A 17,363-nucleotide genomic window follows, 5' to 3' on the forward strand; every position below is an offset into this window, starting at 1 on the left:
AGCATTAATTCCTTTATCAGCAGGGGTCTCTGCACAGTGAGCAGTTTTCAAGAGCAGGTGTCATAAAGTATTATGGACTTGCCCATGTTATATATTAAGAACAGAGGTAAAGGTAGTAGTTTGGAACCACTGTTCACTTCCCTAAAACCTTTCTCATGGATAGGGTAAGTTCCCACATTGTCCATCTATCAACTATTCACAAGTTGAGCATGGTGAAAAATAGTTTAGAGTGACCAAAGGTGTTTAAATGCCTAGTGCTTGCTGGTGATGGATTATTGTATAAGCAATGTCAAGGAACACTGGAGAACAGAAATAGAAACCTTATATACTTAGATGAGCAGAGATGTAGACTACCTGTCTTTTTAATCATAAGATAGCATGAAGAAATGTGTGTTGGCTGTTTGATACAGCTGTTACAGAGAGAGTTGCAAAACAGGGGCTTGACTGAACACCTGCTGGGTGAAATTTAACTATAGGTGGTCTGAGGCAATTCTGCAGAGCTGGGGAAGAGTTAAGATGCCATGGCATAAGGGTGATTCACCTCCCCTGAGGGAATTGCATCAGCTGTTAATAAGACAGTTTTCAATGTCAGTGATCTTTGCTTCCAGACACTTTAGAAATCAGTGTACTCAAGCACGTTTTCCATCTGCATTCCAACCAAGAGCCGACCTTTTTCTCCCTGAAGTAGAAGCTGTTGCTACCAGGTGCATCTTTTGTTCTTTTGATGCTGGAGCTGATGTTAGTGCTCAAATTGAGAAGCAGGAGCAGAGCTGAGAAGTCATGCTTTGCTTGCAAAGAGGCACTTCATGATCAATGGTTTCTTTACTATTCAGTGTCAGCTACATTGATTTCCACTTCTGGCAGCTTTTGTGATAGTATATAGGATGGTGGACTTAGGACAATGTACTCTTATGTCTGTCTTTCTCTAATCTTCCCCTCTCCCAGTAAATCAACCTGCTCACATTCCTTGAATTAAAGGCATGGGATCTCACTCAACATTATTTTCCTGTTTCAGTCGCTAATTCCCTTCCTTAATTCTTGTAAGATAACTTAGAGTATTTTAATTCCTGTTGTACAGACCTGATGTGTGCATAGTTGGATTAAATAATGATTAGGTGCTAGCACATGATCCATCTGTAGTGGTAGGAAGATGTGGGGAAGGTAAATAAGCACCATGGAGTCCAAGTCCTGGATATTCACTTGCATAGAGTACATGTTGGAAGTCCAAGAAAAGTTGGTTCTGATTTTCTAACTGGTTTCTCTTTGAAAGCAGTGCAGCTGCTCTGAAATAATTAAACAGCCATTTGTGAGTTATTTCTGATCTGTTCAGTGCTTCTAATTAGGTATGGCAGTATAACACTGTAAAGGTGATATCATACAGGCAAATTTAATCTGTGAAGCTGGGCACTCGTACTAGGAAATGTGACACATTGCCTCCTGAGCTTTGTTTGAAACTGATAAAAACTTGCCTGCAAGCTAAAGAACATTGTTCAGCATTTAGATGGCCTCTGCAGGCTCAATTCAGTTCCCTTGTTCAAGACAGTTCAAAGGTAAACACAGTGTTAAGTATTTATCTTTTCAGCCAGAAAGGTGTAGCAACAGACACCATTTTCTTCTGTTCTGCAGACCTGACAGGTGAAGGAACTGTGCAGAGTTTGTTATTGAGCAGAAGTTGTTTCTTAGGAAAAAAAAAGAAGTGGGAAAAAATTAATGGTTTGATTTCAAGCTCTGTAAAAAAGAAGTGTGTAATCACGCCAGAAGAAGTGCAGATGTTTGTGCTTCTCTGTCCATAACCTTCTAGTCCTGGCCCTCTGTCCTGATGTCTCCTTCTCTGTCTCCGTTTCCCTTTCCTGTCCCATTTTGTTTGGATCTGTCTCTTTTTGAGGTTCTCTACCATACCCTCCCTTCTCTCTCCCCCCACCCAGCCCTTTTTTGTGTGTGTCTGTTTTTCAAAACTACACAGACATTGAACTTCCCAGCAAACAAACCAATACATAAACACCTGAGAAATTTCTGCCCAGGTTCTGGTAATAATAAAAGTATTAGACAAACTTAGCTGTGGCTGGTACTCTTTGTGATGTTTATGTGATGATGCCCAGCATCAACCCAATGGCTTGCCATCAGTCTGTTGAAATAATTCTTTTCATCAGTTGGTTTCTGCTGCAAATATCAGAAATAGTTTCTTTAAAAGGATAAAGTTTGGAGGGGGTTTCTTATTCACAAATAAATAAGATATATCTGAGTTGGTGTATTTTGTGGTTTTCTTTTGAGAATTACATTAACATTTTCTGGAACTTCTTATGGAACCATTTTGAGAAATTTTTCTAATTTGTTTAGGAAAGGTATTGGATGTTCTCAGAAGATCAGTTGGTTAAACTGTCTTGGGAACCTCAGTGGATGAAGGAATTCTGTGACAGAAAAGGCTCATTTAAGTCTTTTATTCTAGTCAGTTCTGTTTCTGAGTTCTCCTGGCTTTGCATTGCATATCTGGAATTATGACTTTCATCATCCCTTCACTTTTTCTTCTGTTTACTATTATTTTTCTAGCTCTGCAGCAGGATGCGTATTAGAACCTTTGGGCCTTCTGTGCACCAGATTATCCACCAGTTATCACTGCTATCTGTCAAGGACCACCTGCTTTGTCTTTGAAGGGATATTTTGTATTTGCTTATGACTGATTATCATAGAGCACTAAGAAGTGCTTGATGAGATAAGATCTTAGAGATATAATTAATAATTTTCTCTAGTTGTATCTGTCTTAAGCTGATAGAGTTAAACTGATAATAGAATAAAGAACTGGATCCAATATCTTTATCCTATCAAAAACAGCTCTGGAGCTCCCTATTGGATTTAGACTGACAAATGCTGTCACATTATGGTAACATGGCAAAGAGCCAAACTACAATTTCAAACCACAGTCATGGAACTGATCACATAAGGAAAGATTTTACACCACTCTGTAGCATTTTATTATTATTATTATCATCTCTTGATAAATTCTTTATTTGTTTTTATGTGACTCTTCTCATTACCCAGACATAAAGGCAATAACTGTACCTGGGTTTCAGTAGATAGCAAAACCTCTCTCAGCTGTGTTTTTCCTCTTTAAGCAATTATTTATCCAGTTATCACCAATGTTTGAGGTATTTTTCATAAACTTGTTTTCTTTTGAAGTATACTAATAAATCTCCACATAATACAGGTGCTAGTTTGTGAAAAGCTTACTAGGCAAGGCCAAGTGCACAGGTGCTGTATTATTATAAAGGAAAACTTTAATGCCATGACTAAGTATTTAGCAGCAATGCAACAGATGATGATGGCAGGGAAAGTAGATTGCAAATGTATTTGTTTATGATCAATATTGTCCACTCTAGGAAAAGTAAGTGCCTCTTTGGGATGTATCAAGATAAACAGTGTGTATAATATAACAAAAGCAAGTACTGCTATTCAGTGTCCCTTAAACTTCAACAGAATTGTTGTATCCATTTTTGGATATGATATTTTTTTAAGATTCAAGTGGGGAATGAACTACATAGTGTGTGAGGTTTCTTAGGTACTTTGCTGTCTTGTCATATTACAAAAAAATCTGAAAAAAGTACTCCTTTTTTTTTCTGTCTTTCTCAGAATAGGTTCCTTTAAATATTTTTAATTCACTGTTTTTTCAAAGTCCAATTCTGTGGTGTACAGTATCCTCTTGGGGAGTTTAGGAAGATATTAGGTCTATTTTAAGTTCACCTCAGAAAACCTATTCAGCTGCATAATCTCTGGTAACGATCTTGGGAGAATAAAAGTACATCCTCAATTAGAGACTCAAAATTTTCCACTAGCTACAGAAATTTGGACTTATTTTCTTTATATCCTGCCCAACTCGGCAGAGCCAGCTTATTTCAATTGTCAGAATTCAAAGACTTTTCCAAACTTTGCATCTCCAGCAAAGTGAGGTTGTTTGTTTCTGTTATATTTGAATTTTTACACTATTGTAAAACCAGTATTTTCATTATATTTATCTTATACATTTGACAGCAAGAAAAAACAGGCTTCAGATCCTAGCAAAATAACCTTCAGCTATAGTATATCTTGATTCAAGAATCTACCTTCCTGCCATTTCATAATGCTTACAGAAATTAATAATGGAGCCTTGTGGGGTGGGACTTGGATAATGTTTTTGGTGCAAATACCTCAAAAGTATACCTTGAAATTTTTTCCTTCAGATGTTTCAAAGCAATTAAAACTGTGCCCTGTAGCATACACTGTGAAAAGCTCATGTAGTAGCAGAGTAACCAGATGGTTCAAGAAAAGAATGAGGTTCGTCTTTGCTAATTTAAAAATATGTATTTTGTTTGATCCTAGAATTGTGAGGCTGTGCATTTGTGTGTGTATTTGTGGGAGAGACAGGACTGGGCAAGAAAGGCCAGGGTGGGTAATAATGAGAGTTACCTTATAAAGAAGGTGGAATCACAGACACGTGAAGTGTAAAGTAGTGCAGCTCCAAAGGCAGAGGGAAGAGGAGTTGTGTGTAATGAAATAAAGCCAAGCTAAATTGTGTTGTGTGGTTTGTATTATAAACAGAGCCAATCGTAACCAGTTACGTTGTCTTACACTTGTCTGTATAAAAACAATTCTAAAGAGTCTTAGAGCTTCTCTATAAAATCTTTATTGTATTACTGTAGCTCTCTGAAATTCAGCAGTATGCATTTGAAGAGCAAGGGATGTGTCCTCAAGCTGACTATTTTGCTCTGTTAAAATTTGGTCGGGAATTTGGCTGCTGGTAGTTTTTATGTTGTTGAAAGCAAATCTGTTCAGAAATCAGTATGCTCAGCTGCTCAAGCAGCCAGACCGTAAGATACTGTAATGAATCTTGAAATTCTATACAGTCTCTCTCCTTCAGAAGTAAGCTTAGTCTACTGTAATAGCTAGTGAAACCACACATCAGCTTTTAAAGGAAAGTATTAAGTTATGATCCAGTCAAATTCCTTATAGATATACTTGTATATTAGTGGTGACTGTGCACAGTCTTTGCTGCCTGCTATGAATCCTGCTCCATCACCTCATCTGGTACAAGTCACAGCTTCAGTTCAAGAATTCAAACTTGGCTGGTGGTGGTGAGTAAGTTTTGTTTATTAAAAATACATGTTGGGATAGGGATGTTAATAGGGAGGAGCATAGCTTGTGGACAGGTTGCCCTGACTTGATTTGAAACCCTGCAGGAGGAGAAGAGGTCTTCAAATCAAAACCAAAAACTCCATCTGTATTCCATTCTCTCCAATTTTACAAATCTTCCCACAGCAACAAACAAAATCAACCTAACTCACCACCTCCCAAAACACACACATCCTAAATGCTTGGGAAATGACAATTTTTGTATCTTACAGACCATATTTAGGACACTCATTTCTGCCTGCTGAGCAGTTGGATAATGTTCTTTTTTCCTAGATAAATAAGACTTCAATGTAACTAGAAAAATATTTTTGTTTTCCCAGTGACCTGGGGGTGATGTCTGTGCTTAAATAACTGTGGAAGATAAGGGGTGATGCACTGCCTGTATCTGAGTCCAGAGCTCCCAGGAATATTCCCAGAAATGCTAAGGACCAGGGTGCACTGTGATGGGGGGAAGCAGAGGGATGTTGATCTTCAGGATTTTGCTTATTTAGTGTGAATATTTTTTCTCATAGTCCTTGAAAGCAACCACAGGTCTTGGGAACATACTTTTCTGTGAAGTGCATTTGCTGGTAGTGTGTAGGCTATTGGGAAAGGCAGAACACCCCTTGCCAGGAGGATGGAGAAGGCAGGTAGTTGCAGCCATGGCGGTGACTGTGACAAACTGGGATATTAGAGAATGGCCTGCAGAGATCTCTTTTTGAGATAATGTAGGTAAACACTAACTGTGAGGCACAACCTAATTAAAAAAGAAAAAAAAAAAGCCCACAACGCGAAAAAAAGCAGATTAAACAAAATTCTGCTCTCATTATGTGTCAAATCAGCATATGCATTAGCTTGTTGAGTTAGTGTATATTACATGGAGTTTCATGTGTTTCAGTGTAGTGGACTAATTTTAAGAATGCCTGTTAGAAAACCTAAGCGTTTGGCTTCCTTCCCTTTCGTCCCTTCCACCAGATAGGGAAGGAAAGAGGATATAAAAGATGAATCATACATTTTTCTTGACCTTACTCCTTGTTGATTACGGCTTCCATTAGCTTCAGAGGCATTGTGGAGAATCTTGAAAGCATAACCCAACTTATATTCAATTACAGTGTTTTCTATTAACACTTTTTATATTAACACCTTCTGTATCTTATCTGAACAGCTCCTTCTGCCTTGGGAGCACACAGGCAAGTGGGACTGGCATGAAGACAACCCAAATTCAAATGTGCTTACGGTCATTCGCAGAGCAACTGATTTTGCTGGAATATCAGAGCTTTGCTTAATTTTCTTAATTAAAGTAATTGTCTAAATTGCCTAAGCTATCATGCATCTGAGCTAATTTTGTACAGTTGTCAGAATTATCTTGACATACCTTGTGTGTCAAGATATTTACCCAACGACAGCTGTGAATCATGCACAGAAAGACTAGGAGCTTTCATCCACTTTTGTGACCTCAGAGTGATGTACCTGATGTTTCAAGTCCTGTTTGAAGAGCTTTTATTTTGATAAGATTGTATTTGGTTGTTTAAGTCTTTGACACACAAAGAAACACACTTCCAGGGGGATGAATTCACTCATGGTACATACACATTTGCCCTAGGGTCAGGTTAAGTGAGCTGCAGTGTTAGTAGTGGAGTGTCCCCTGACCAACCCACAGTGCAGTATTGCTCGTAGGAGCTGTGGCAGTCCCAGGCTTCCATTTCTTGCATCTTGTTCCTTCTGGAGGCTGTCACAGCAGATCTGAAACAGGCTAGACTTGCGTCTTGTGCTCAGCTCTCTTTGCTGCTACATACATGATGAGGAGCAGCACCTGACTGGCGTGCCACCTCTTATGACAAGGAGGCATTGGATTTGAAGGAGACAGCCTGGTTGCAAAGATTTAAGAAGTGATAATTTCAATACTGAAGCTGAACTTGACTTGTTAACATCAGAAGGGAAAGAGGAAATGTCCCTGATTCAGTGTCGCTGATTCCCTAAGTTCCTTCAGGGTCTCACTCTTGCATCTGGCTGCAGGATGTTTCCCTGGAGTGGCAGCTTCCCAGGCATCTGTCTCACCTGCTTAGCTGTGGGCTGTCAGCTTGCTTCATCCAGTTCACCATTAAAGATCCTTGCTTGAAAACCAGTGCTGATTTGTAGCTTGTAAATTATGTTAAGTGTGAAGTTGCACAGAAACTTGGTTGCCATGGAGATTCAGTGAGGATGGAAGATAGAACTCAGGAATCTCCTTTCTGACTATTTTATTGCTAGTAAGGGACAGCACCTCTTCCCACCAGACTGTGCCACCATGCAGAGGATGCTTTGCTGGGACTGTAATCAAGTTCCAGGAAAATTTAGACATAGAAATACTGCTTTTAGCGAGTTTTACACCAAGATTTGGTCAGGACAGTATATTCTCCTTTTCTTAATCTTATCATTCAGTAACCAGAAAAAATAGGATCTCACTGAAATCCCAGAGAAAAAATAATAGAAAAAGAATGGGAAATTTGTCAGTTTGATGTAGGAATGTTGCATCTTGAGATGATTACTTAAAATACATCTGTGTTGGTAACGTTTTGTTCTTTAACAAGATCAGGAATTTAAGGTTTTAATTGTAAAAAATAATCCCAAGTCATAAATCCTGTATTCTGTAGGACAATAAGGAAATATCAGTGGCAATGAATGGAAGGTTTGCAATTACACCAATCAGTCAATTCATTAAAATGTTGCCTAGAATAAGGTGTGAGGCATTAAAATTAAGCATCAAACTTTTTTACGTCCCCTGAAACAATTGGAATAATTCAAAAATATAAAAGTCTTAATTTTTTTCTCTGTTGTGTTGTATTATGTCCCTACCTGAAACTATGTGTTTAGAAGGTAAACTAGATAAAAAAATAAATAAATACAGTTCGAAAGAAAGAAAGAGGCAAAATACTTGTCTAGCTTTCCTCTGGCAGAACAAAGAATCACATCTAAGAGATCATCATATAGTGGGGCTGCAAAGGTGAGGTGGTCACTCAAATACACCAAAGGGATAGCTTCAGTATCATGTTTTTAGTGACTGTAAGTCTTGAACGGAGGTGGTCACTAGTGGCATAAGGGTTCTTCTAGTGTTTTCAGCTAAAATATCACTGCTTTGTTACTTCAGCAAGTAACTTTACTCTGAATATAGAATCTAGCTGAAAGATTGAAGTAAATAGCTTTAGTTCCATGTAGGCTTCCCAAAGAGATGAATATGCAAAAAAGTTTCAGAAGTATTTCTGCAAAGAAATTTTTTGTTCTCAATGTCAACTGAAGAGATTTTCTGTAGAGCATCACTTTCTAATAAATTCTGCTACTTTGGGGTTGTTAAATTATACTATGACTGAGCAAAACATTAAAATTTTCAGAGCTGGCATCGGTAGCACTACTCATGTGCATAAAGTGCACTTATGTTCTTTGACTCTGGTGCATTGATGTAATCTTTTGTTGTTGCAGTTGTTTCAAGTATTCAGTAGAACTACTTGCCACATTTAAATTAAAAATCCTCCTTCCTATTTGTTCACTAGTGTGGAGAACAGCCCGTCTTCTCCCCCCTACCTAAGACTAAAGAAAAGTATTTACCCTGTTCTTTACTGGCCAAACACTGGAAGAATACCATAGGACTTGAACTCTTTAATTATCTTTCTAGCATAATCTGTAAGTTTTCACTATGTTAGTGCTAGTTGTAGCTCTGTGAAATGAAAGATGTTGTATATATAGCACAAATACATGAGTAATTTGATCTTGGAGCCAGCTGATGTTGTTTTTCATTTTAATTTTCATTATGCCTTTGGCTCTGTAGCTGCTCCAATTTTTTTATTAGATAGTAGTATATAAAGAGGCAGTAGAGAGTTATTTGCTCTTCATGGAAAGTATTTAAAAGCCTGCACCAACTATACCTTGTCACAACAACTTTTTTTCATGTTTGTGCTTTTTATCTTTAGAATTTAACTGTACTTCCAATTCAAGATTGCATGCATAAGTGCTGTAGGAATATCTTGGATAGCTAGAGCTTTTCTAGTCCATCATATTTTTGTTCTTACATTTTAATCTCCATGTGTGTGCTTTCCTTCTCCTTGTGACAGTTTTACTGCCCCACAGTAGAAGCGTAAAATGTAGTTATTTTCAAAATGGGATTTTATGAAAATACCAAAACAATATCTTGATTTCAATGAAAACTAAATAGAAAAAAATACTACTTAGTGCTGTTGAAAATGAACAAGAAATAGACTAGTGCCATGATCTCAGAACAGAAATAAACCTGAGCCTTGGCAAGAGAATTGCGCCAAAACAGAATAACTTGGCAAAAAAACAGAAGCTCTGATTTTATAATAAGCAATGATATTCCAAGGAATATGTCCCACCTGCTCATGTAGGTAGTCAGCCTTGTTTGCTCTGGCAGAGGTAGGTAACTAACAAAATTTATCTCAGTGCTATCTCTCATAAGCATGTTGTTGTCTCTTAATTACATATTGAATAGCATCTGGTGTGTGAGGAATAATCGAATAGAAACACAGCAGGGAGAAGTGTAGCAATATTGATGCAAGCTGATACTTCTGCCTGTGGTGGTTCTGGAGGCTCTCCCCTGGTCACCGAGCCATCCCAGTTCTTCTGCAGCCTGGCTTGAAACGCTAAAAAACACCAATTTTTGTAACAAAAGCATCTGGCCAAATTTAGCTCTCAATTTTTATTTTGTAATACTAGGTTTTCATAACTCTTAGAACATGTGGATTTGAACTGTTTCCGTCTCTTTCTTATTTTCCTTCAGTCATCAAGGGAAAAACAGTTTCCTGCTGGAGATTCAACAAAAGCATTGCAGTGCTCTGTTTGTGTGACAAAATCAGAATGACTAGAAACTGTCTGGTCTGCTTTGTTGTCTGAGATTGAGGGATTTATTATTTCAATGGAACTAAGGAGTCGCTGTGTTTTTTGAAAACCCCTTATGGTACATAGCTTGTCCTTACATATTGAATTACCTTTAAAGAATTCTCCCTTGGTAACATGAGGATAATAATTTCTCTGCCACATGCAGATGCTGTAGGAGTAAACAAGTTCAACAACGCCGAGTGCAAGGTCCTGCACATGGATCAGGGCAATCTCGAGTGCAAATACAGGCTGGGCAGAGAACAGGTGGAGGACAGCCCTGAGGAGAAGGACTTGGGGGTGTTGATTGATTGAATACTCGACATGAGCTGGCAATGTGCTCTTGCAGACCAGAAACCAACTGTGTCCTGGGCTGCATCAGAAGAAGTGTGGCCAGCAGGTCAAGGGAGATGATTCTCCCCCTCTGTTTCACTCTAGTGGTACCCCACCTGGAGTACTTTGTCTGGTGCTGTGGCCCCCAAGAGAGGAAGGACATGGAGCTGTTGGAGCGAGTCCAGAGGAGAGCTAGGAAGATGGTCCAAGGGCTGGAGCACCTCTCTTATGAAGACAGGCTGAGAAAGTTGGGGTTGTTCAGTCTGGAGAAGAGAAGGCTCTGGAGAAGCCTCATAGCAGCCTTCCAGTACCTTAAGGGGCTACAGGAAAGCTGGGGAGGGGCTTTTCACAAGGGCATGGAGTGATAGGACAAGGGGGAATGGTTTAAAACTGAAAGAGGGTAGATTTGGATTAGAGATAGGGAGGAAATTCTTCAGTGTGAGGGTGGTGAGACACTGGAACAGGTTGCCCAGAGAAGCTGTATATGCCCCATCCCTGGAAGTATTCAGGGCCAGGTTGGATGGAGCTTTGAGCAACCTGGTCTAGGGGGAGGTGTCTCTGCTTATGGCAGAGGGGTTGGACTAGATGATCTTTAAGGACTTTTCCTACCCAAACCATTCTATGATTCTTTACCTAAATCTCTAGCTAGCCAGGGGAAGGAAGTCAACTACAAAATAGCTGTATTTTCCCATTGCCTTGAACAGCTCTTCAAGCAGAGATTGTCTGAAATAGTTGCCATAATAATGTTTTTACTTTTCAGGCCACAGAGCTTAGGGAATCAGTTTTTTAATACCTACATCATCCCTTTCCTCCTGGGACTGAAGCTGGTTACCATAGCAAAATGGCAAGGAAGCTGATAAGCAAGTAGTACCATTTGGAAACCAGGATATAAATTTATTTTATTAAGACAGAGGACTGTGAAAAAAATAATTGAGACTAGAAAGCCTTTTTCTTCTGCTTTAATTTATTTTAAAACACCTGTTTAGAAAATGATTGTGAACAGATATTAAACAGAATGCTCTTGCTCTCATAACAACTGTTGCTGCAAAGAGTAGGATCTTCAGTTTTAAATCTCTGTAGAAATTTGGTACTTTCAACATCACTATTTTCCCCTTTGTGTTTCAGGGTGTTGCAAAGATACAACAAGGTCAATTAAATTAGGTTCTGTCTTATAGAATAAATACAGATGTCTATTCCCTACTACTTAAAAACTACATTGCATTTTACTTTTTATTCCTACTTGATGAAGCTTGGTCATCTGAGTCTGTGTTGTAAATCAGTCTGTGAAGTCCCTTGGGTGTGTGTAAAATGACATCAGTGAGTGCTGAAAACTAAAATTGTGTTGCATTCCACAAATGTTACCAAAAATGTCAAGCCTGGTGATGTTTTGTATACTCCCCTTTGACAACATTGACCTCAATGCATAATATGAATTGCATGCCTTGAACTGTACAGCTTGGCTGTTCAAGGCATCATCATGACAACAGTATCTTCATGGGTGGGCCCCACTGGGGCCAGATCTTGGATCTGGGAAAACCTTAGAAAACTGAATGAGAATGTAATTGTGAAGAGAATGTGTGAGTTTAGGATCAGGGCTTATTTCATGTTCATGTGTATGACCTGCACCTTCAATAGCCCTATCTCTCGTGAAGTGTGGACTCGGTGGATGGAGGGAGTAATCTGTAGGGGAAGGGAATAGTTTCCTTCTTGGAATCCAGTTATCTCCAAATACATGTAGCTGGCATTCATGATAGTAACCAGTGGGTATCTATAATGTGCCATAGGATTATTGTACCATAGGATGATATATAAGTGTGGGAACTCACTGCTGGGATGTGGCCCAAAATGCAGCACTTGGATGCAAGAGCTTCCGAACATGGCATATTGCCATTAACTGGCAGTGATCCACAGAGGGAAGTCCCTCAGATGGATCTGGCTTAAGTTACTGCTTATTTTGAACTGAAAGATGAGGGTTTTCTGCCTAAATCCCGTTCCAAGGCAGAGTTGTTAACAAAATAATTGTTACAGCACATGGCTGTAGTCAAAGAGTTAGAGTAATCCCAGTGTGATTCCTTGGAGAGGTTGTTACTCTTTGGGATATGGTTCCATGTTTGACATGAGGGCAGCTCTTCTCTCCTGCACAGTGACCAGTTTGGTCTGGGAAGTCTTGGGCACCCCCGTGAGCTCAGTGCTTGCCCTTTAGACTCTGGCCCTGTATTTTTAGGGAATAGGCTGGTCTGGAAATTAATGGTTTTATTCTGCAGTAAAAAAATAATAAAGGCAAAGCGTAGATTTGGACTCATTAGGCAACAGAGACCAAAGATCCCTATGTTTAAGAATCTTGCAGGTTTGACTGTCTTTCCCTCTAGAAGAGATGAGGTGTTTCAAGTAAGTCTGTCCTTGAAGACAGATCCAGTACAGCTTGTGAAACTCTCAAAAAGTTACACTGTGACTGACCTCTGTCATGGGAAATGTTTACATGATGCCATAAAAAGTGGTTTTGAGCATTTTGCATGAACCAAGTACGACCAATGAGCATGTTGGGTTGTTTTTTTTTTCCCTTTTTATTAAAAAATAGTTGGGAAATAAAGGATTGTGACACTATTTTTCAGCAAAAGGTATGTGACAGCTTCCTTACAAAACATAATCCATGTGGAAGCAGAAGAGCAATGTAGATTTCCATCATGCTTGTCCAGTCCAAATATGTTGCAGATTTAAAACTCTGTGTCCACAGAAATGTAAATAACTTTTTTTTTTTTTTATCTAGTAACATAAATTTTTGAGTTGGAACTAGATTTAAAAAACTGTTTTAGTTTATCTTAAACCTTGTGAATACCAACATTTTCCCTTCAGTATTTTAAGCACTATTTCAAAAGAATGGTTCCACGTATCTTGGAGATGTTTTCAAGCCAGATATGTAGGTACACAAACAGAAATATTTGTGGTCCTCTGTCAGATCTGTCTGCATGAGTCTTAGCTGACAAAGCAATGATGCATTTTTAGATAGATATTTTCACATTAGTTCCAAGATACTGGATTACCAAAAGATTACAGAATTACCAGTGGAACTGTATTTTTCACCAGTGAAGCAGTAGTACACAGAGCTAGGAAAATGTATTTGAGACCGTATATGGAACTTTTATATTTTAAAGACTAGAGAGGTAAAATACACTGGAATTAAAAGCTTGAGGTTTAAGCAAGGCTTGGATTAAAGAGTCATGGAAGGGGTTGGGCTCTGGCTGGTGCTGTGTTACTGATGGCAGGTTTCCAAAGTGTAACGGAGTATTTTTCTCTTTTTTTTTTTTCTTTTGTTGCAGCTGGTCTCCAACGTTCTCATCTTCTCCTGCACAAACATTGTAGGCGTGTGTACCCACTACCCAGCAGAGGTGTCCCAAAGACAGGCTTTCCAGGAGACCAGGGAATGCATACAAGCCAGGCTGCATTCTCAAAGGGAAAACCAGCAGCAGGTAAGAGCACAATGGGAAATAAAAAATGAAATTGCTGATGCAGAAATTACATGCAAATTGTTCCTGTAGGATGGCATTTGCAGGCCTCTTCTTGACTAATCCAAGCAAGAACAGGCTGATGGTAGAGGGCAGGATGTTTAAAGGTTTGAAAGGAAGCTCAGGGGAGTGTTTCTTCCCCAATATCCTGGCAGATTTCTCCAAACACATCAGCAAATTCTGTGGTCTATGCTCTGCGGATTAAAATTGCACAGTAGGTAGAGAGTTCTCATAGGTTTTTTGCACACAGCATTCAAGCCATATGTTGAGTACAGATGCAACACACAGGCTTCAGATTGACCCTCTTTGTAAGGTCAAGCCATGGTGTGTCAGCAAAGCCACTGCCAACAGGTAGCTGTAAGGCAGGTTTCAGAAGTGAAAGGTAAAAACTGGGCCACAGGACATACTGCCTAGTGCCTCCTGCCTTTCCTAAAGGTTCCTACCTGTTTACACAGCTCTGTATACCTTATAGGCCTCAAGTGAATTGTATTTGTTCAAGAAGTAAGATGCATCACCAACTTTGATGGTTTTTTCACTATAAAAAGACCTGTTGCTGCCAGCATGCAGCCTGGTCACTGAGGGCATCGAGTGTGTCCGCTCATCTAATTAATTCCCAGGTTCTCTCACAACAAATCTCTCGTGTCCACAGAATTAAAAACAAAAGACCTTTTGGGGCAGCTTGACTATTCCCTTGCTAACAGATATCTCTGTCTTGCAGTACATCTCATAGTGGTCTGTCCAGTTCAATTTTAAATGAATCATGAAACGGGGCTTCCACTCCTCCCTAGGGAGAAATCTCAGAGCTCAGTTGCGCCTTTGGGGAAGAGGTCAGGGGAATTAATCAACTGGAGAGTCTTTGCATCTCTGTGGCAACACAGCTTTATTTCCCCTCATGTCTCAGTACATCTGCATCTATGGATTTGTCTTTTGGCAGTGTTTCATGAGGTACTCCTGACTGACACACTTGCTGTTTAACTCTTATTGTGAAATGATGTGTACAAGTGGTTTATTTTGTTAGAATGGGTATGAAAACGAGATTCACACTCAAGGCTTCTCTTTCCTTTGTAACTAATGTAGTCTCAGAAAGACAAAGCAAGCAGCTGCTCCTCCTTCCACACCTTGAAATGGAAGAAAGGGTTGAGACAAGAGAATACCTTATTTTCCTTACTGTTTACAGCTCTGTCCTCCCTGCTGAGGGACTGCCTTAGCAGCATGGCTCAAATGCTTGTGCAATTCTGGCTTTAGGAGCTGCTGTATCAGAAGTAGTTAATGAAAAAAGCCCTTACAAATGCTTTATGCCTTTTTCTTCTCCTCCACCCCAGAAAGTATTGTACCACACAGAAAAAAGCCAGGACATCAGAAAAACATGGTTCAAAGCCAGTCATTTAGAAGTACCCTCCAGTACTTCCAGCAGTAACTGTGTGTCCTGGCAGCTGGACATTCCTTATTTGTAGCAGCTTATTTGCTGTTACAGGCTGCACTGACATTGATCTCCAGGTTCAGTTCAGATGCATCCCTGTGCATAATGCATTGAAGTATTCTTGAGGTGACAGCAGACATGAATAAGGGCAGGTCAGCCCACATTTGGATTTGAGTAAGAGATGGATTTTCAAGACTGTTCTCTCCCCCTCTTTCTCCTCCCTGCATCGCTTGTGGTGAAGAATGACTGTTATTAAACACAAGGACAAATGGATAGTCATGAGACACTAAATATTTGTCGTGCTTTAAGGTCATCTTGGCAGACTATGGCATAAATAGTTAAAAATCCTATGTAGTATAGAGTTGTAGGGATGTGTGTACCCACATACATCTATGGGTACATACGTAAAGAGAGGAGATCTATATTGTAGTCCTTCAGCTGTGCCTGTTCTAGAGACTAGTCCTCCTTGTGATGCACCTGTTTAATGCATAATTCAGTGGAATTGCATCTTATTTTTAAGGGAGAATTAAATATGAATTTGCTCTTGCTTTTTTATCAGGTCAGACTGTTACCTTGTTATACTTGTGAAATAGCAGTATCAGTCACCTCGCTGGTGCATAATAAGGGATTTTACAGTGAGGGTGGCAGTGCTTTCTAGTCATTATAGCAAAATGAAAATTGTACTCTAGTGGAAACTTTAATTTTTGTGCTCCATTTGGAATAAAACATAGTGATTTTGTTGTTTTGAAGATCTTTTAGTATAGCTTGTACTCTGCAAAGGCACTTGTTACAGCCTGCTCGTGTTAGCCTCCAAGGTTATTTTCAGTGATCATGGTGCTCCCAAGAAACAGAATAAACATAATGCCCAACTCTGTAACATGCCTCAACTTCCTAATTAATTGCTACATGAAGGGATGTTGTGCTACATGCATTAGCTTCTCTTGATAAGTCTACCTTCTTTCCCAGTTGGTGGTAGTTTAGAGCAGTGCTAGTTCGTATCCTGGAGATCTCAAATGTCTTGAAAATATTGGTGATTTAATCTGGCAAGTTCCTAGGATGTCAAGAAGAGCAGGGGTGGCGGCTCTCAAGCAAAAGTTACCGGGAAATGTACATTAAAATCTCCTGAAGTACTAGTAAGAGAAACAAAGTCCCTGAACATGTTCCTAATTTGCAAGCAAGTAAAAAAAAATAAATCCCTCCACACTTGTGCACCTACTGGGAATGTTCCAAATCCGTGGGTGCCCCTGAACTTCCCATTAAGCTCAGAGTTATTTAGAGGATATGTAAAATCACACGTACTATAGCAGCTTTCACACATTCAAGGATGCCTATTATAATATGCAAATGACAGCAGCGTATACACCAGTTACTCTGGAAAGCATACAAATATGTTGTGCTTTTGCACTCAAGGAGTATGCTAATAGCTGACAGAAGCCTGAGGACATGTGTATGTTTCGTGATCTTTTTAAAAAAAAAAAATGGGGTATGTAACTTTTAGCACCTGCAGGATGCTAGTGAAGGTGAGGGTACTTTAAACAAGTATCGTGTGCTGCAGTTTTGAGTAGAGGATATAGAAATCCCTTCAACACATTTTTTTGGTGTTATTACTACCTCTTCAGGGAGCAGAGGCAAGAATCAATCTTTTTAAGGTACACATTGAATGGGGGAAAAAAAGGAAGTACTGGGCAGTGTTGCAGACAATAAAATGTCTTAGTGCATCCTGAGCACATTTCCAGACAGTTTATCTTCCTCTGGTTCCCCCAAAGAACTTCTCTCTCCTTAGAGGAAGAAATAAATGGGCAACTTACAGTTAAAACTAGGAATTAGAAACTGGGAATGTGTCTACAGGCAAGAGCTTTGGTGAGTGAGTAGTTAGTACAGGATTGCTGACCCCTCTGAGTCAGGATTGTGTTTTAGCCCTACTGTTCCCTGTAGTGTTGAGAATTAATGAGCTGTTAGGTAAGATTAGGGACCTTCGTTTATACCAGATTGTTGTCAGGAAGGAGGGCCCTTTTCTTCCCTCTGCTCACTGCAAGTAAGGAAAAATGATAAAGATGAAAGTGGCACAAGCTTTTGGGATTCTTTGGCTATTCTAGAGTGCTGCT

At 39.4% G+C, this 17,363-nt stretch overlaps 1 protein-coding gene across 5 annotated transcripts in view; it reads left to right on the plus strand.

Annotated features, from left to right (window-relative positions):
* The window catches only part of ADCY5 (adenylate cyclase 5), a 212,266-nt gene that overhangs the window by 110,291 nt on the left and 84,612 nt on the right, over window positions 1-17,363 (plus strand). For all 5 annotated transcript variants that reach the window (XM_051623577.1, XM_051623581.1, XM_051623578.1 and 2 more), the window contains one exon: window positions 13,653-13,802. In XM_051623577.1, coding sequence (XP_051479537.1) covers window positions 13,653-13,802 — 150 coding nt within the window. The remainder of the gene's footprint in view (window positions 1-13,652; window positions 13,803-17,363) is intronic.

Source organism: Apus apus, chromosome 6 (genome assembly GCF_020740795.1).
Source record: "Apus apus isolate bApuApu2 chromosome 6, bApuApu2.pri.cur, whole genome shotgun sequence".
NCBI lineage: Eukaryota > Metazoa > Chordata > Aves > Apodiformes > Apodidae > Apus > Apus apus.